Source organism: Chionomys nivalis, chromosome 8 (genome assembly GCF_950005125.1).
Source record: "Chionomys nivalis chromosome 8, mChiNiv1.1, whole genome shotgun sequence".
Classification (NCBI taxonomy): domain Eukaryota; kingdom Metazoa; phylum Chordata; class Mammalia; order Rodentia; family Cricetidae; genus Chionomys; species Chionomys nivalis.
Window position 1 is genome coordinate 28129422 of NC_080093.1, and position 18319 is coordinate 28147740.

An 18319-nucleotide genomic window follows, 5' to 3' on the forward strand; every position below is an offset into this window, starting at 1 on the left:
AAAACGGTTTGTTTTTTTTCTGCTATCACTGAGTCAAAATAAACCTCTCTGAAAGGACCTGCAGCATACTGCCAGCAAGCAAAGCCCATTCAGAAAAAAAAATGTGGCTAAACTTTGTTTTTCAGTGTTTAAAATTCCTTTTCAAGCTTTCTCAGGTTTTACATGGCTTTAGTTCACCACGTTTGTGCACCAGTTTGCTAGAGGGGGCTACTTGTTTGTTTCCGGCCGCTTAGCCCCAAAATAACCACACAGAAACTGTATTAAATAAATCACTGCTTGACCCATTAACTCTAGCTTCTTATTGGCTAACTCTTACATATTAATTTAACCCATTTCTATTAACCTGTGTATCACCATGTGTGCTGTGGCTTACTGGCTAAAGTTCTGGCATCTGTCTCTGGCAGGGATACATGGCTTCTCCTGACTCTGTCTGCTTTCTCCCAGGATTAGTTTTCTTCACTTAGCCTGTTTCCCTATAGCTCTGCTATAGGCCCAAAACAGTTTCTTTATTTATCAATGGTAATCACAGCATACAGAGGGAATTCCCACACCTTCCATTTATCAAAATGGATGTAGAAGATTCATCTCAGTCCCTGTGACCTCTCTATAACCAGGTACTACATATTACCAGACATTAAGCTCCTCCCATAAAGCTGATCTCTGATCTAATCAAAAGTGGGTTTGCTAACATGGAAGGGGGAATTCTCATGGAACTCCAGCCCCAGTCGAAAAGACTACAAGCAACTAAGAATTGCTGAGAGAAGGAGAAAAGTCATTGGGGTAGAGTCTCCCAGTTGGTTACCCAGTGTTATGTGGTCAACTCTGAAATCAAATATGTATATGGACTGGGTAGATCACATATCTGTATTTAGGAATATATACAAAATTAAAGAAAAGTAAACTACAAAATTGAGAAAAAGCAAGGAAGAGCAGGGAGGAAATATTGGAGGGGTTGAATGGAGGACAGGAGAAAGGACAAATGATGTATTTTAATTTCAAAACAAAAGCAAGAAAGAAATCATTTGGTTATTGTCATAACAGTCAGCCACTGTCACTTCAGTAACCTCTTGACTAAATGTTGAAACTGTAGCATGGAGAGTCTGAAGTTGTAGAATATTGTTGTTAACTCTTATCCCCTATCTGCCTGTATAGCAATGTCTGATATAGTAAAAGCTGGCAAGTTTCCCACATGGTTTTTCTGTATTCGACAAACAAGGTATGTAATGTCTTTAGTAATTGTGCTGGTCTTACCAACAACAATGTCAAAAACCTGTATAGTTTTGGGAGACTTCTGGAGACTGGCCAGCTTCTCCTTGAGTGATGTCCCATACCTGGGAATTTCACTTAATAATAACTCATGTCTTCTGGGAACAGAATTATTCACCCATGCATGGTATTTGATAATTCTAATACTAGCTATAATGGACTGTGAAGCGAATCATCTGAAATGGCCATAGAGAAGTAGCAAAAGCCATCAATCATGTCTTAGCATTCAGGAGAATGAAATCATTCTGCTATAGATATGAAAGAAATATGGGTTAGTGTTGAATCTTAGTTCAGCTAAGGTCACATCATGAGCACAACAGAAAAGAAATAGCAACAAGCATCCATTCTTTTCCCTGCTTTCACTAACTCCATGTATTAAACTGAACCAGATGAACTTACCGGCATTCAGCCATTTTTAACCAGCAAAAAATAATTTCATGTGGTTCAATTCAGTATGTGTTCATTGTAAACATAAGTAAACCATACAATGTGAAGTTCCTATGTAAAAATATTATGTTATCCACCTAGAAATAGTAATATGTAAAGAAATGTAAAAAGTGAATTCTTCCAACTTTATGGCACCCTTGTATTCACTGTACCCTTCCTAATATAGTTCCAAATGTACATACATTGTCTCAGGAAGTGAGCTAACATATAGATGGATATATCTACACTGCAACCAGGGGAATATAAACTTTGGAGTTAACCTATGAGAATACTTTTTTAGATGTCCAATTTTTTATATTTATTGACACAATAATTGCAAATATTTATGGGGTGTAATAAAATGATTCCACACACATGTGTTGTGTAATTATCAAGCCAAGGTAATTAACATTTCTATCTCCTTAAAACATTTATTATGTATTTCTTTTGAAAATTATCCAAATCTTTTCTTTCAGCTATTTTAAATATATATTATTGTTAGCTATAGATCCAATGTGTGAAGGAGCACCAGAACTTATTCTTCCTGTTTAATGGAACATTTTTTCTGATGATCAATCTCTTCCTCTTACTTCCTATTAATTTCCCAGTATCTTATTTACTGTTCTATTGCTGTGAAGAGACACCATGATTAAGGCAAATCTTATAAAAGAGAGCATTTAGCTCAGGGTTTGCTTACGGTTTCAGAGGGTTAGTCCACATTATCACAACCAGGAGTACCATGGCAGACATTTAGGTTTGGTACTGAGAGCTTGCATCCTAATCTGTTAATTATAAAGACTCTGGGTTTGGTGTAATCTGAAACCCCAAACCCCTCCCCTAATGATAAACCTCCTCCAACATGGTCACACCTCCTAATTCTTCACAAACAGCTCCAGTACCTGGAGACTAACCATTCAAACATGATCCTAGGAGAGCCATGCTCATTCAAACCACCAGCACCAGGCTCTGTTAACTATAATTCCACTCTTAAATTTCACGGGATTAACTTTCTTAGATTCTATGTATGAGAGATATTATAAGGTATTTGTTCTTCTGTGTCTGACTTGTTTAGAATGACATAACTTTTTAAATTTATCTGTGCTGTAACAAATACCATAAACTCACTTTTATGGTTCAACAATATTCCATTGTGCATAGATGTACCATTTTCTAAATCCATTCATCATTTTATGGTCATGCTGGTTGCTTCCATACCTTGACTACTGTAAATAAAAGCAGATTTGTAAAAGCAAAACACAATAGAGACAGGGATGAAGAGACCCTGCATACAATACAGGGCTCTTGTCTACCTGGACATCTCAAGTAGTGTTTTCTATCTTTTACACAAAGTCTATTATGTTTCTAAAAGAATCCTAGGAAAAGTCTCTGCCAAGTCCACATTCTAAGAAGGGATGGATTTCAGTGATAGGTCTCCTTTTGTTTCAGGTCTTTCAATTCTGTCTGGAACAATAAGGAAGATTAGCAAGCAAACTAAATATCCTAGAGACAGAGAGCATGAAATTTCTGATTCTTGGAAAAATCCAAGCCATTATTACATTTATTAGCATTTATCATCACTATTTTAACCTCCTTTTTTTTTCTTTCTTTGCTTTTGTTTTTTTTTAATTAAGAAAGGGCCTCATTGAGTAATCCTGGCTAGGAACTCACTATGTAGACTGGGCTAGCCTTGAACTTACAAAGATTCACCTGCCTCTATCAACTGACTGCTGGGATTAAAGGTGTATTCTGTTACACCTAGAATTTCTTTTAAGTTGTTGTTGTTGTTTGTTGTTGCTGTTTAAACTAAGGCTAGTTTTACTAAGACTCTGTAATACTTTGTGAGTCCTCATTCAGGTCCTACATATAAATTATCATACCCAAATAAGGAGTGCAGGTTCTGTAGTCAACCTACCTGTGTTCAAATATTGATCCTAGGTCATTATTATTGTTAGCTTATTTGGCTTCCTTGTAATATATGTAAAGTCCTTAGAATAGTACCAGGAAAATGAAGGATCTAGTAAATGATACACATACAAGTCCATATCAATGGTGTGTGTGTGTGTGTGACTAACACAAGGTCTCAGCTTCAAACTCCCGATGCTTCTCCCCCAGCCTCTTGAGAGCTGACATTGTAAGTCACCACCATGCTGATTTAGATCTACCATTTAGGATGAAGAAGTATTTGTTTTGGTCTTTTGACCATTTTTCAACTTAATTATTTGGAAATTTTGGTCATTGATTGTCTGGAGTTTCCTCTAGGTTCCAGACATTAGCTGCTTGTCAGATATATAGAATGCCAATATTTCCCCATTGTTATGTTACCTCTACATACTAATCACTGTTTTCCTTGTTGTTCAAGGCTTTTTTATTTATTTTTGCTATTCATAGTTTTGAGATTATATCTAAAAATGTATTGCTCATATTAATATCAAATAGTGCTTCTGTTGTATTTTGTTTTAGTTTTTTCAAAGTTTAAGTCATATATATAAGTCTTTAATCAACTTTAAATCGATCTTTGTATGTAGTGAGAGAAAAGAGCCCCACATAGTTCTTATGCATGGGAATATCCAATTTCCTAGTATCATTTATGGAAGAGACTGTTGTTTCCCAACTGTTTTGGTTTGTGACCAAACTTTTGTCAAAAATGTGTTGAGTGAGACTCATTGATAAGCCTGTGCCAAGCATGATTGTAAAGGTATATAATTTCTTTAGTCACTGCTCAATTCTACTTACAGTATATGAGTTTTATTAGGATTGGGGTATAAATCATTTTGGAATAGTTTTGTGATTGAATTGGAAGTGGAAATGAGAGTGATCAGATTCAGAAAGCAAAGCAAAACAAAACAGTTACAACGTTGCTTTCAAACAGCAGTCAGCGACATCACAAACTGCACAACGCTCTGTGGCGAAACACTGCTATAATGCTCTAGATTCCACTTACGTGTTCTTTGATGATTATCGTTTTCTATACATTTTGATTAGCCTACTTGTTTGTTGAGGTTTCCTTTTGAATTTTCCTATGAAGAGGATTTGCTTCATCCTGTGCGAATGTAATTTAACTGGGGCATTAAACTGTTGCACATGACGGAGAATGAACCGCTGTAAGCTCATAGGCAATTGGAGGGGTGTCAGTTTCCATGGAGGCTGGCACCAGGGGAGTGCTAGGGCTCTGTTGACAGCAGTCATCCTAGCCCAGGGCTGCAAAGGGAGATCCCTACTCTGACAGCTGCTCTGCATGAACTCTGTCCTGCCTTGGCTTCCTACCTCTGTGCTTGTTCCCTTGAGACCTCCATGCCCCACAGAGTTCTCTAGTAGCCACGAGACCCAGGATAATTGCTTCAGAAGAAGAGGAATCCATATAAAGCCTTACTATGGATTATTCCGACAGTGACAGTGACTCCACTTTGGGATACAGCGATGATGAAGATTCCAGTGAGGAAGTTCAAGGAGCATCAGAGTCAGTGTATATAAAACTGTATTTGTAGATGTTCGGGGATCTCTTCCAAGCTCTGTAATTTCACCGGAAGTGTCTAACTCTTCACAAGGTGTTTTAAAAGAGACTACTATTAACTATTAAAAGCTTTACTTTTAACTTTTTAAATCAATGATGTGCTTGTGAGAATACTTGAGAATTAGCCAGGCAGTTGCTAGCTTTGCAATGGTCCATTTTTAAATCACTATTATTACTGGTAATGCTGAAATCAGCTAATGTGCAGGCACAGAACTGTATAAACATAAGGTTTTGTTTTTAAAGACTGTGAGCATGTTGTGTCTGGATTGTTATGTATATAACACAATTTATTTAATACAAAGTAGCAAGCTTCACTACTGAGAAAGCAGAGTCCTGTGTAGTTAGTGTGGGCATTGCCTTACAATTCTAGATGTATAATAGTCTCAAGAGCAATCCCCCCAAAACTTAGAAATTGCTAAATACATACCAACAAGAAAGAATGAAGGAAATCAAGTTAATTAAAAAAAATGTCTTTTTGCATGTTTTTCTTTCTCCATGTCTAAGCCAGCAGTATATGTAAACCTTTCTAGCTTGGTCAATGTTCTCTATAAAAATATAATAACTATGGATGGCTAAAATGCTTAGTGACAACATAAAGTCTTTAGGATCCTCCTCTTTTATATGTACTTATAACATTCAACCAAAATCCAGATCACATACATTTTTACCACAGTCCTTGAATCCACAATAGAAACAAACATACAAATCCAGCTGGACCAGGACTGAACGAGCATGTGATCAAACCGGACTCTCTGAATGTGGCTGACAATGGAGGCTGACTGAGAAGCCATTGATAATGGCACTGGGACCTGTTTATACTGCATGTACTGACTTTTTGAATGCACACCTTCCTAGGCCTGGATGGAGGAGGGAGGGCCTTGAACTTCCCACAGGGCAGGGAACCCTGCCCTTTCTTAAGGATTTAGGGGGAGGGAGGAAAGGGGGTAGGGGAGCGGGAGGGGAATAGGAGGAGGGGAGGAAGTGTAAATTTTTGAATGGAAAAATAAAAAAGAAACAAACATACACAATAATCATAGTGTTGACAGCTTTTCCCATTAATGCCCTCTCATTAGAAGCATGCCCACCAAAGTGGAAGATTAACATATTTCAAAGTCAGTATTTTTGTTCCTCAAAGAAGCATGGTCTCAGAGCATTTCTGGATACCTGAATAGAGGGGCATATTACCTGATACTAGAGACAATGACGGTGGCATGAGTAGGGGTCAAATGAACTTAGCTGCCTAGATGAACTAGCATGACATCATTATAAAACTGGACAGCAGGATAGGGCTTATCCACCCATGGGAATTCTAACTTAAGAGTTAAATGTCTATCAGATTTATTTTGTGATTGGACACCAAAATGTTTTGATGCTGGCTTCATTAACAAATATAATTTTATGATAGATATTATGAACACTGCTCAAAAGTTATTCTGTGTTTTAATACATATATAATTATTGTAAAATTTAATACTGACAAAGTATATGAGCAGTGTGGATTTGTGGAAAGAATTTGATTCAGAGAACAGTGAATCTGTGTTCAAATACCAAGAGTGCGATTCAAGAGCTGGGTCGGATTATTGATATATAATGTAGCTTGTATTCTCATGTATACATCTTAGCTAAAATAACTGTTATTTGTTATATTCAATAAATGATATTTGTATGAACTCTTTTTATACAGTTCTTAACATACGCTTGTGTTTAATATGCAACCTTATTAGCTAGGTCAATATTCTGTATAAAAACATAACAATTGTGGATGGCTAAAATGCTTAGTGACAATATAGAGTCATTAGGCTCACCCTTTATTTTATGTACATTGTAACATTAGTACCTGAACCCAGATTATATTTATAAATAGAAAATATTTTGTTAAATTTCTTAATATTCTCAATATTTTTACAGTATATATAAAATTTTTTCTGCTTCAGGAAAACAAGGTATTCAATAATAAAAGTCTGTATAATATAGATAATATAATAAAATCTTGAACTATTGCTTATTTATGATTAATAGATTAAAATTTATATCCACAGCCGGGCAGTGGTGGCGCACAACTTAAATCCCAGCACTCGGGAGGCAGAGGCAGGCGGATCTCTGTGAGTTCGAGGCCAGCCTGGTCTACAAGAGCTAGTTCCGAGACAGGCACCAAAGCTACAGAAAACCCTGTCTTGAAAAACCAAAAAAACAAAAAAAATTATATCCACAAAATATATCCAGAATTAAATTCAGAATTAAAGACTATTATTTATATTATCTTTAAGATTCTTAATAGTCAATATGGAAATATTTCTAAATAGGCAATTTCCATTTTTATTTTTTCCCTCCTATTTGGCAGCCAGGTAAGAGAGATAGAGGAATCTATCTGAGTAGTATATATAGCCCAGGATGGCCTTGACTTCATGATCCTCCAAGTGCCCAGATACTGGAGTTACAGGTGTGCATCCACATAGACAGTCTAAAAAGGCAACATTATAAGTAGACAAAATAAAGATAGATATGGAAGAGTAGATTCTAAATGATGTTTTTATAAAGCCATGGTAGTGTTGTTGCTTTAAGAAGCTATTTGTGGTGCCTTATGATGCCAAAAACACATGGTGAGAATAAGTTATTCACAACTTACAACGCCCACGGGAATGATGCACTTCTCCTGGCTGTGTTTATTTCACACACGCAAATCACCTTCTATAGAAAATGGTAATGGGTCTGAAAGTATTTCATCTGCAGTTCTCACTTTGTGGCTGGGTAAGAGTGACAGCAAATGGCTTCTGTTCTTTTTCGTGCTCAGTGCGAAAACTGAGGTTTTACAGAGCTTACAGTTTGTAGATCTTGGATTCACAGCAGGTTCCTGTGACTCTGAAGTCTTAGGGCTGGATAAATGGATCAGCAATCAGGACCACGTACTGCTCTTGCAAAAATCCCAGTCCCATTCCCTAACACCCATGGGTGACTTAAAACTGTCTCAGACTTGAGTTCCAGGAAGATGCAATGCCCCTGGCCTTTGAGGAGACTGCATTGCTGTGCATATTGGTGTGCTCAGACAATAATGATGGTGGTGGTGGTGGTGGTGGTGGTGGTGGTGGTGGTGGTGGTGGTGGTGGTGGTGGTGGTGGTGGTGGTGGTGGTATTATCTGATTTCTAACACCCCCAGCTTCAGAAATGCAATACCCATGCATTTCTTTAGCATACACTCGATAAACAGTTCCTATATTGGGTATTAAGGATTAAATAGGAAGCAAATATAGCCATCATCCTTCACCTCTATATGTCTTAGCAGAAGAGAGATTCAATTCCCTAGCTGAATAACCACATAAATAAATATAGGAATTATGAACAGGGATAGCCAGTTCCATGTGGAGAGAAGTAAAGTGAGGAGAACAGATACACAGGGAAGCCCATGAGCTAATTCAGGATGGCATGCCTCGGGAAAGGGCACTGGGGATAGGATCCAAAGGACAAGCAAGGGTGGAGGAGGTATCCAGTTGGAGAGAAGCTGCTGAAGCCTGAGAACAGCAGGTTATGAAGATGGCAGGATAGAGGAGATATGTTTGCCAATTTTGAAAAGAGGCCATGGTCTTTGGAAGGCAGAGAATGTGAAGCAGGCATGAGAGGCTCACACTGGCTATCATAAACATACAATCAGAGGAAAACTTCGTGTTGGGGGTGGTTTTATAATCCTTTTTCTGGTTTTGAAACAAAAGGGATGATCTGGGGAAGAGGGGAGGTAGGGGAGGTACTGGGAAAAGAGGAAAGAGGGGGAAGTTGCAGATGGGATGCATTTGGATGAAAGAAGAATAAACAAAAATAAATTCAAAAATAAAATCCAGAACAAGGAAGACCTTTCTTCTTTGAAGAGCAACCAGTACAACACAAAAAATGGAAAAGGTGTGGAGAAGAAACCTAATCTGTGGGACCGAAGAATAGTTTTCATGAAATGTCAGGCAATGGGTGCGGAAACCTGTAAAATCTCATTCAAAAGTGTAAAAGTAGACTCAAGTAAAGGAAAGGCATGCCATGGTCTTGTCTGGAAAAATTAATATCAGAAACTGTTGCTTCTGGATTAATTCAATGCCAATGTGGTTTTCTTTAAAAGAAGAAAAATAAATGATTTACCGGTCCATATCAAATAATGAATGCTGAAGAATATCACAAGGGTATATTGGAAAAATAATGTTAGTGAAAGAATATTTGTTTTTGCTTTCTCAAGTACCAAATGTTGTTTCTGTTAAGCAGCTGTAACCCAAACAAGATGATATAGCAAAAGTGAAGGGCATAACAAAAGACAGGTCAATGGGGAAAATTACAGAATTTAGAGTATATGTTAGAACTTGATGTGTCTTCAGTAGTAAGCACTGGGAAAATCTTTATTTTCAATACTTTAGGTGTCTGGTTTGGGTGGAACATTGCATTTCATTGTTTGAAAACATATCAACACAATATTTGTCTATGCAGTTACCTCTGTGACATATTTTAAATGTATTTGTCATTAATCATATTAGCTTCAAAATGTTATCGTAAAAGAAGAGGGTACACTGTCAGGTGTAATTTAATGTAATGACAATAATAATATTAAGTTTATGGTAGCTTAAAATGACTTGTGAAGTTAATTTACCAAATCCATTTTTCACGACCGAAGATACACCAGGGAAGATTTTCAAAAATACTCAGAGATAGACATCACCTGCTATCGTTAAAAATGTGTTTTTGAAGAGGTAATTTTCATATATTTAAGTCACTGTGAATAATATTTATCAACTATTCAAAGAACCATGAGCTGTGGGACACATGAATAGCTAACTATATATCGTAAAGTCCCCAAACCTTAGTTACATATAAACAGTGATAAGAAGTTAAGAAAAGTATTTAAAACTGGTACTTTGAGCTCAATGATACAATGTCAAATTGATAACAGATGAATTAGATACTCTGTTTCAAGGGTTATGTCTTTAGACTCTTCAAAGCTTTAATCTATCCTATCCCATCTTGATCACCAGGCAAATTATTCAGAAATCCCCAAAGAACAAAGGAAACAATCTTATAAAATTTTCTTCTAGTTGTGTAAGTGGAACTTTAAATTTGATAATTGTAACAACTGTGTTATAACTGCAGGAAATGTGTCATTTATAATATGTGTAAAGTGGCTCTTCACATGAAGCCTAAACCTGGAAATGCATAAATCAAAAGAGTTTATATGCGTTGGTTCCTGGATATGTTGCCATAGTCGCTTCCCTTTTGTCTTGAAGGCTCTATCCTAATATGTCTATTTTTTTATGCAGGGAGGATGTGAGAACAGCAAACGTAATTGCTGCAGAGGCTGTCACTTGCCTTGTGATTGACAGAGAGTAAGTACATTGCTTTTGCTATGTATAGCACGCACTCATATCAGCAATATGCATATTTCTGGAATTAGACATCATTTTTCGGAGCTTTCATACGTGTTTAAAATCTTTTTCTTGTAACATGAGTTCTGTATTTTATCCTTGTATTAGTCTTAGAAGAGGCTAGCTCTGTCAATCTCGCTTTGTAATCTTTAATAAGATGCTTAACCACTATGAACTTCAGCTCCAGAGGCTCACTTGAAAAGTGAAGATAAAGCAATATCATAGGGAGATTTTGAGGATTAGTAAGAGCCCGTAATTAAAGCATTTGCTGAGTACCTTCTACTCAGCAGGTGCTTACCTAGTGCCGGCTATTTTGGTGTCTTATTTAGAACCACCATTGTTATTGTTTTGAGTACATTTAGATTTCTTTTCTGCTTATCCTGAGACTCCTACACCAGAAGCCCCAGGGAAGACACCCCTGTAAAAGCCATCCGCTTTAGATGTGGACAAGTGCCCGTTTAGAGAAATGAAAGGCTGTCTCACGACGCCCGTCACCGCCTTGTCTCTTCTCTTCATTATCATTTCTGGTTCTTACCAAGAGACTAGGTAACTGTAAGCGTCAGGTTATTGTCACTGGAAGAATATTGCTCATATGCATCCAAGTCACATAGAACCAAAAAAGCAGATTTTTCCTCAATGCACTGTGTGAGCAAGTTTCTCAGAAAGACTAAGGGCCTGTCCCAGAGAGAGCTAATAGCAAACCACGCTAGTGGACCCTCATAACTGCATGAGACTTTATGCTGTGGTGAACTACAGCCGAGGAATAGAGGGAAAAGCTAGGGAGATAGCACTGAGTGAGCCCAGGGGACTCAGGGTGGAGAGGTTCCCAATTTGATCCACAATCCCAACTTTTGAGGTCCCTTCATGCGGGATCATGAAAAGCTAAGCCATGGCACAGCTGTCACCAGATGGCCGCATCCACAGGAAGCTCTGAAATGGTTGTTCTGTCCTAGGTCCCAGAACCAACAATGATCTGTCCTTGCTGCCTCGACAGAGCTTATATTCTACAGAGGGTCTACCATGTGCAAAGCGTGGCTCTAGGTAAAGAATCAAAGGTGGGGAAGAGTCTGAAAGTGTCAGGAGGGCAGTGTAAGGAGTCACCTGAATGAGCAGTACCCATGGAAACCGTGAGCCAGCTTCCACCGGCAGCAGGAAAACTGTGGAAAGATTGTCAGAAGATATTTTATAAGACCTACTTGTGAAGGTGGGATGAGGACTTGATACCGTAACACTATGATGCTATAGCAACAATTCTAGTAATACTGAGTGCCCAAACAGTCTCTTGTTAACAAATGATACCAAATGATAGACTTAACAGGAAGTACTGTATAAAGTGAATTATGGAGGGAGGGTTTGAAGATGGAATATTCAGTTGGGAGTCAAATTCTAGCCAGTGATCATGAAGTCATTTATAGGAGGAATGTGTAATAATGAATAGATTTTAACAATAGTTAATAGCAAAGGGTTGAATATCTGACAAAATTAAAGACCAAGAAATAAATTAAGGATATTGTTAGGACAGAGAAAGTTAGATGTAGAAGGGACATCAGTTTGGGAGGCATGATGATATTCCATTGACAATGAAGTCCATTCGTGTGCAATTGTGGATGCTTAAGACAGATGTTCTGCAGGAAGTCACAGATGTGGGCAGGAGCTCATGTACCACTACCATAAAATTAACATTAACACTGCCTACATAGATTTAACAGCTAAAGTCATCAGGTGGGGTGCAATTCCATGAAAGAACAAAGATGAAGATAAAAAAAAATATGAGAATTTGTTGAAACTTAGTTAAGTTCAGACAAGGAAGAAAAACAGATGAAAGAGAAGCCAAGGGGGATAGGAAGATAGAGAGGACATCTCAAGGATAGAGAGAAATTAAATCCTAAGTTAGAGAAATAGACAACTGGTGAAATATCAATTCACGGTCAAGAGTGTTCATAGAAAACTGGACTAGACAGGATTATGTTGCATGGCAAGGACAGGCTGGCTTCTCAGATAGCAAGATACTAAATTATAGTTAGATATGAAAAGTGCAAAGACTGATGCTCAGTGTGGTGGCTGCACATATTATGTGCATTTCATAAAGCTAGAAGAAAGGACCTTTAGTGTTTCCCCCGAAGACAGACAGAGGTAGATGTACTTAACTGATTTAAGTATTATATAGAGTATGCAAGAATTAAAACATCATGTTACCCTACCAACACATGTATGTGCGTATGCACACATGTGCACATATAAGCAATTGATATGGTTTAGTATATAAATTAAAATGAATGTAAAATTAAAAAGTGAGAATAATGATAAGTGTTAGAAAGAATACAGATAAATGAACTCATATTGTTGATTGGAATGCAGATTAGTGTAAAAATAATAAATTACCATTTGATTAACTAATGCTGCTTTTGGATATTTTTCTAGAGGGACTAAAAATACGTGTGTCAGAGGTCTATGAACACTTTGCCATCATTGCAGCATTATTTATAATAAGCCAAGATATGAAAACAACCTAAGCGCCCATCAGGGACAAATGTGTAAAGAACATACAGTACATATCACATTTATATAAAGAATATAGAGTAAATATTACTCAGCCCCTTAAGGGGTGAAGTCCTACCCTTTGTAGCAACATAGGTGAACCTGGAAGATTGCTAAATGAACTTGGCCATGCAAAGAAGATAACACCTGAGCTCAATTAAGGAAGTCAGAAGGGAAGGACAAAAGATGGTTATCAGAAGCTGGTGGGTAGAGAAAGGAAGAATAGGTAGTTGTTGATCAAAGAATAGGCATAAGGGACCTTAAGATCAGCTGCACCTTAGAATAACTATTGGAAATGTTGCTGTTGCTATTATTTTGTTTTGTTTTTGAGGCACATCTCACTGTGAAGTTCTGCCTGACTTAGAACCCACTACATAGACCAGGCTGGCCTCAAACTCAAGGAAACCTGCTTGCCTCTGCCTCCTGAATTAAAAGTGATTAAAGGTGTGCACTATCTCACCCATCTGAAGTTTTATGTGCTTAGAAGATCAGTGAAATGAGAGGCTGAGCCAGGCAGCTATGAGTTTGAGTCTGTGTGCTACAGACTGAGTTTGAAACAAACTTTACCTAAATATATAGAACCTGTATCAAAAAAATACATAAATAAACAACAGTGAAAATAAACCTCAAGTGTATTATAAAAAAAAAAAAAAGGAGAGAGGGTGTTTTCACTTACTGCTTTGGTTTAGTCTTCCTGCATGGCACACACATTTCAAGCCATTTGAGTCTTGAAATATGGATAAACCATGCCTATAATACATCTTAGTAGGCTGAAGCAGAAGGAAAGACTATAGGGAAGACTGGGTTCACAGTGAATTCTAGGTCATCCTGGGCTACTATGTGGATCTGTCTCATAAAAAGAAGAAATTCCAAAATAAAATAAATATAAAATTACAGTTGCTTAAATACAGGAAGAGAGGGGGATGGTGAGCCTTACCTTAGTTTTAAAGCTTTCCGATAATGAGTTTGAGTAGATATTCAGAGAGAGGGAATAACTGAGATGTTGAAGGAAAAGCTGGTTATGGGTTATGATAAGTCTGGAGACTGTGGGCAAGTGATGGAAGGCTGTTTCAAATTGGCATCCTCCTTGTTTTTCGTTTTTTTCTTTCTTTTTTTTTTTAAAAAAATCTCTTAAAATAGTCAAAACATAAAAAAGGATGGTTAGGAAGTCAAGGTATGTTGTACTTTACCTAAGAAAAGCTATGGAAATTTATATGATCTTCATACTGTCTCTAACGCATAAAATAGAGAAACTGACAAAGACAGGAATGAGAGTGGATTGGAGTATAGCAGGCTGAGTAGGGACTGCGGGGTGGTCACAGCACTTTGTGCCCTGTGGTCCTTTATATGCCATACATGTTCACGTCTGTGTGATGTTGCCTGAGAGGTAGGGAGCATGCTTTACAGAAGACAGGGTTGAAGCCCGCTGAGGTTTAGTATGATGAGTTTTAAAGTGAATAGAACCCACATCGACTTGACCGTGGAGGGAAAACTGGACAGGATCTTTATCATTTAATCTTGCCCAGTCCCTTCTGCCCACTGATGTCATAAGAGGTAAAGAAGCATCAAATGGCTTTGCACACACATGTTCTCCCTCAGCCTTCTCTTTTCCCATCCCTCAGCTTATCGACCGTGCAGTAGAGATGGATAGGTATTGTCAATAGAGCTCAACACTTGAATGTTGACCAAACTGTTCTATGAGAATATGAAAAACTACTCAAACTCTAAATATCACTTTCATTTTCAATGAGATGATGGGATAATATTACCTAAATTATAAAATTGAGATAAAAGCAAATAATTTAAGATGTATAAAGGAACGTGCTTAGCAGAACATGTGTGATAAGCTCTGAAAAAATGTGTCCTTTCCCCCATATATGTGATATATATCACAGAGATGTTCAGTTTTAAATATAAATATAAAAAAAGGCAAATTGAGTATCTAAACCTAGGTTTATGACTTTTAGGGAATATCTTGAGTCTCCAGTAAAGCAGTGAATTCACAGCTAAAAGAAAGAGAGAGACAAAGACAGAGACACAGAGAGTAAGAATTAACTGCAATGGAGGGAACCTGTCAAAGCTGCTGCTGGTACCTAATTTATGTCCAATTAGAGGAGCACCAGGGCGTCATTCTGTGCAAACAGATGGCAGACATTAGGACTGTCAGCAAAAGGAGCTCCCTTCACTAATTTACAAGCTAGGTAGCATGTTCCATAAGCCCGCGGTTATGCTTTCCTAGGGGGAAGCGAAAGAACACCATTGTAACCAATCATAAATGTCAGACTTCACTTCTAAAGAAACGCTCATTGTCAAAACAGAAAATAATGACTATCGATTATTTATTATCTTTTATCATATCCATTATCTTCAGACCCTCCCATGTTGGTCCCCCAGTGCCATTTGACTACCTGTCTTTCTGACGTTGACATCATATCTAATGTCCCACATCCTCTTCCTTTTGCTCTAAAGGCATCAAATACACCCGTTTTTCATCTCCACATGTCTTCCTCCCATTGTTTCACCTTCCAGGCCTTTACTTTAGGCTTTGCATTAATTTGGGTAAAAGCTAATTAAGGACTAATATATTTCTGTACAAGGGTTATCTGATTCTGATGATATGCCCCCTGATAATTAAAAAGTGCATGAAAATCCAGAAAAATAGTTCAGGTTTTCAGAAACCTTCAGGGAACGGAAAAGAGATATGAGAGGAAAGACTTAGAGACTAGAGTTCATTCAAACACATTCTAACCACATGCATGAAGTTGGATTCCTGAGGGATTACATGCCAATGGTAATTTGTCCACCTAAGTCACCTGTCTCTTCTTTATATAGCATGCCATTCTCTGTCAACGTGATTGGACTATTGAAACTCCATTTGCCACATTGTCTGTGGCTATCTTACTTAACGGAGAGGGTAATAATCCTAAAATATTTCATAGTATTAGCCTTTCATAAAACCTAAGACAATTTTATTGAGGTTCATTTTGGGGGGAAAGAAAGTTGGGGTGATGTGAGGATATTGGCAGGATGATTACGAGAAAACAAATGTGCCTCGATAGAATGCTGTCTGCTAAATCATTTGGCCTGCTCTCTCTCTCTCTTTTTTTTTTTTGTAATGAAGTTGTTACTAAAAGTGTTTCAAAGCTGTTATTGACTGATATTCAAAGACATGTACTAAGCAGGAAAGATAAAATCCAGAAATTTAGAAGAAAGACACTATATTAGTTTAGTTTAATGATGTGAGTTATAGCCTGTCCTTACCAAGTGTGAAACAACATCTCCATAAAAGAAGGATATTCCAGAATAAAGTCGTAGAAAAAAGATGGAGGGGTGGCTCTTCATGATGCTTTCTTTTCCTAATGCCTTAAACTGGTCACAGACCTTCCACTGATGCTGGTCCTTCCAGCAATGACAAACAGCTTCTCTGCCTGGGATATGCATTGAGGAGTTCCAGACTCAACTTAGTGGCTGAACCAGAGGTCACTACTTACCTGTCCTGCATTAGCCATCCCTAACCATATACTTGTCATTTATGAGATTTCAAGAAAAATATAAGAATGGTTTCTAGCCCCACTCTGTTACACAAAGAGCAGGGTGTCTCTCAGATTCTATGGACTCTGTTACAAGCTCAACATAATTAATACATTGATTGGAAATGACAAAACAACGCATTCTTATTTAAAAATCAGTTTTAAAAAATTTGACAGGTCTTAATTGCTTATCCAATACCTAGCAATCAGCCATGAGATTATATACATACAAGGGACCCTAAATGGAACCAACAGGGTGTGTGTGTGTGTGTGTGTGTACAACAATTTAAAAAAGAGGTCATGTAATTAAGAAGGAGTAAAGCAGGAAGGCAGAGCATGAGAGGACTTGGAAGGATGAGAGAGAAGGAAGGGGGTGATGTGATTATATTTTAATTAAAAAAATAAAAAGTTCATTATGTGAAATTCTCAATGAAGTAATAAAAATTTTAATAGAGCAAAGAAAATTTTCTAAGAAATTAGGTGAATCAGAAATATCCTAAAAGATATTTAAAAAGGAGACAGGGAAAGCTTCCTCTGTAGAGGACAGATACTGACCTCAGGTTTGTGGGATGTAGTCTGGCACTAAAGCTCATGTCTACCATCTGGCTTCAAAGACACCCTGTTATAACCTCTTCTCAAGATGAACTCTGCTTTGTAGGTGGCAATCAAAGTCCAGGAGTATCACTCAGATCACACTGTTTAATTATAATAATTAGTAAGACAGATAGTAAAGGTGAATTCTTACATTTTTGTGTCTTTTGGTAGATCTTAGGGTTTTAAAATAGAAAGACTTTGAAAATCCACTCTTAACAAACCATCTAGTTAAGAAACAAGAGTCGAGTCCCAGAAGGAATATAGATTTCCAACTCTTTATTGCTGTAGACTGAGATACACACCTCATAGCATGTGCTAATTATGCCTCATCTGCATCATTTAATGCTCTGGATGATCGAAGTAGGAAACATATACTTACATAATGGAATAAAAACATATTGAACCTCCATTATGTGTTAAATTTTAGACTCAGTGCTATTATACACACACACACACACACACAGTTGTCTTTAAAGAGAACTGTACTTCTGAATGAACAGATAAGATCAAAACAAACAACTAATACTGATGCTTTATAAACTGAGATGAATTTTGGTGCTAATTCTACTACTTCTTTTTTAAAAAGAAAGAAAGAAAGAAAATATCAGTGAGTCAGATGCTTCAAATGACATTCCATTTGGGTAAGCACCATCACAAGTCAGATCCCAAACACTTTGTTTAAATAGTTGGAATTAAGTGATTAACATGTCATGTACATTAATTCAGTTATTTTAGTTCACTACATCAAAAGTATGCTGCTCCTTACTGACTCATTTTCCTTGTGTCTCATGAGAAATTTCCCTGTTATTGATTTTCCTCTGTGCCATGTTCCTTTTACTCGCCATGGCATGCATCTCCATTACCTATTTTGATTTGCATTCTACAAATTAAGAAAAGACAGAATCTGTTTGTTTAGTTTGCTTCTGGTTTCTTGTTTTAAACAGTCTCAGAAATGATAGTAAGAGCTCAATAGATATTTTGGGGGATGAATGAGTACATGATCCTGTATCAGTCTTGATCTTATCAGGGTGGAGAGAGTATATAATAACTTGAACACGAAGGACGAGGTA

At 37.3% G+C, this 18319-nt stretch overlaps 1 protein-coding gene across 2 annotated transcripts in view; it reads left to right on the forward strand.

Annotated features, from left to right (window-relative positions):
• The window catches only part of Prkg1 (protein kinase cGMP-dependent 1), a 1098375-nt gene that overhangs the window by 956088 nt on the left and 123968 nt on the right, over positions 1-18319 (forward strand). For both annotated transcript variants that reach the window (XM_057777191.1, XM_057777190.1), the window contains exon 8: positions 10483-10548. In XM_057777191.1, the coding sequence (XP_057633174.1) occupies positions 10483-10548 (66 nt within the window). The remainder of the gene's footprint in view (positions 1-10482; positions 10549-18319) is intronic.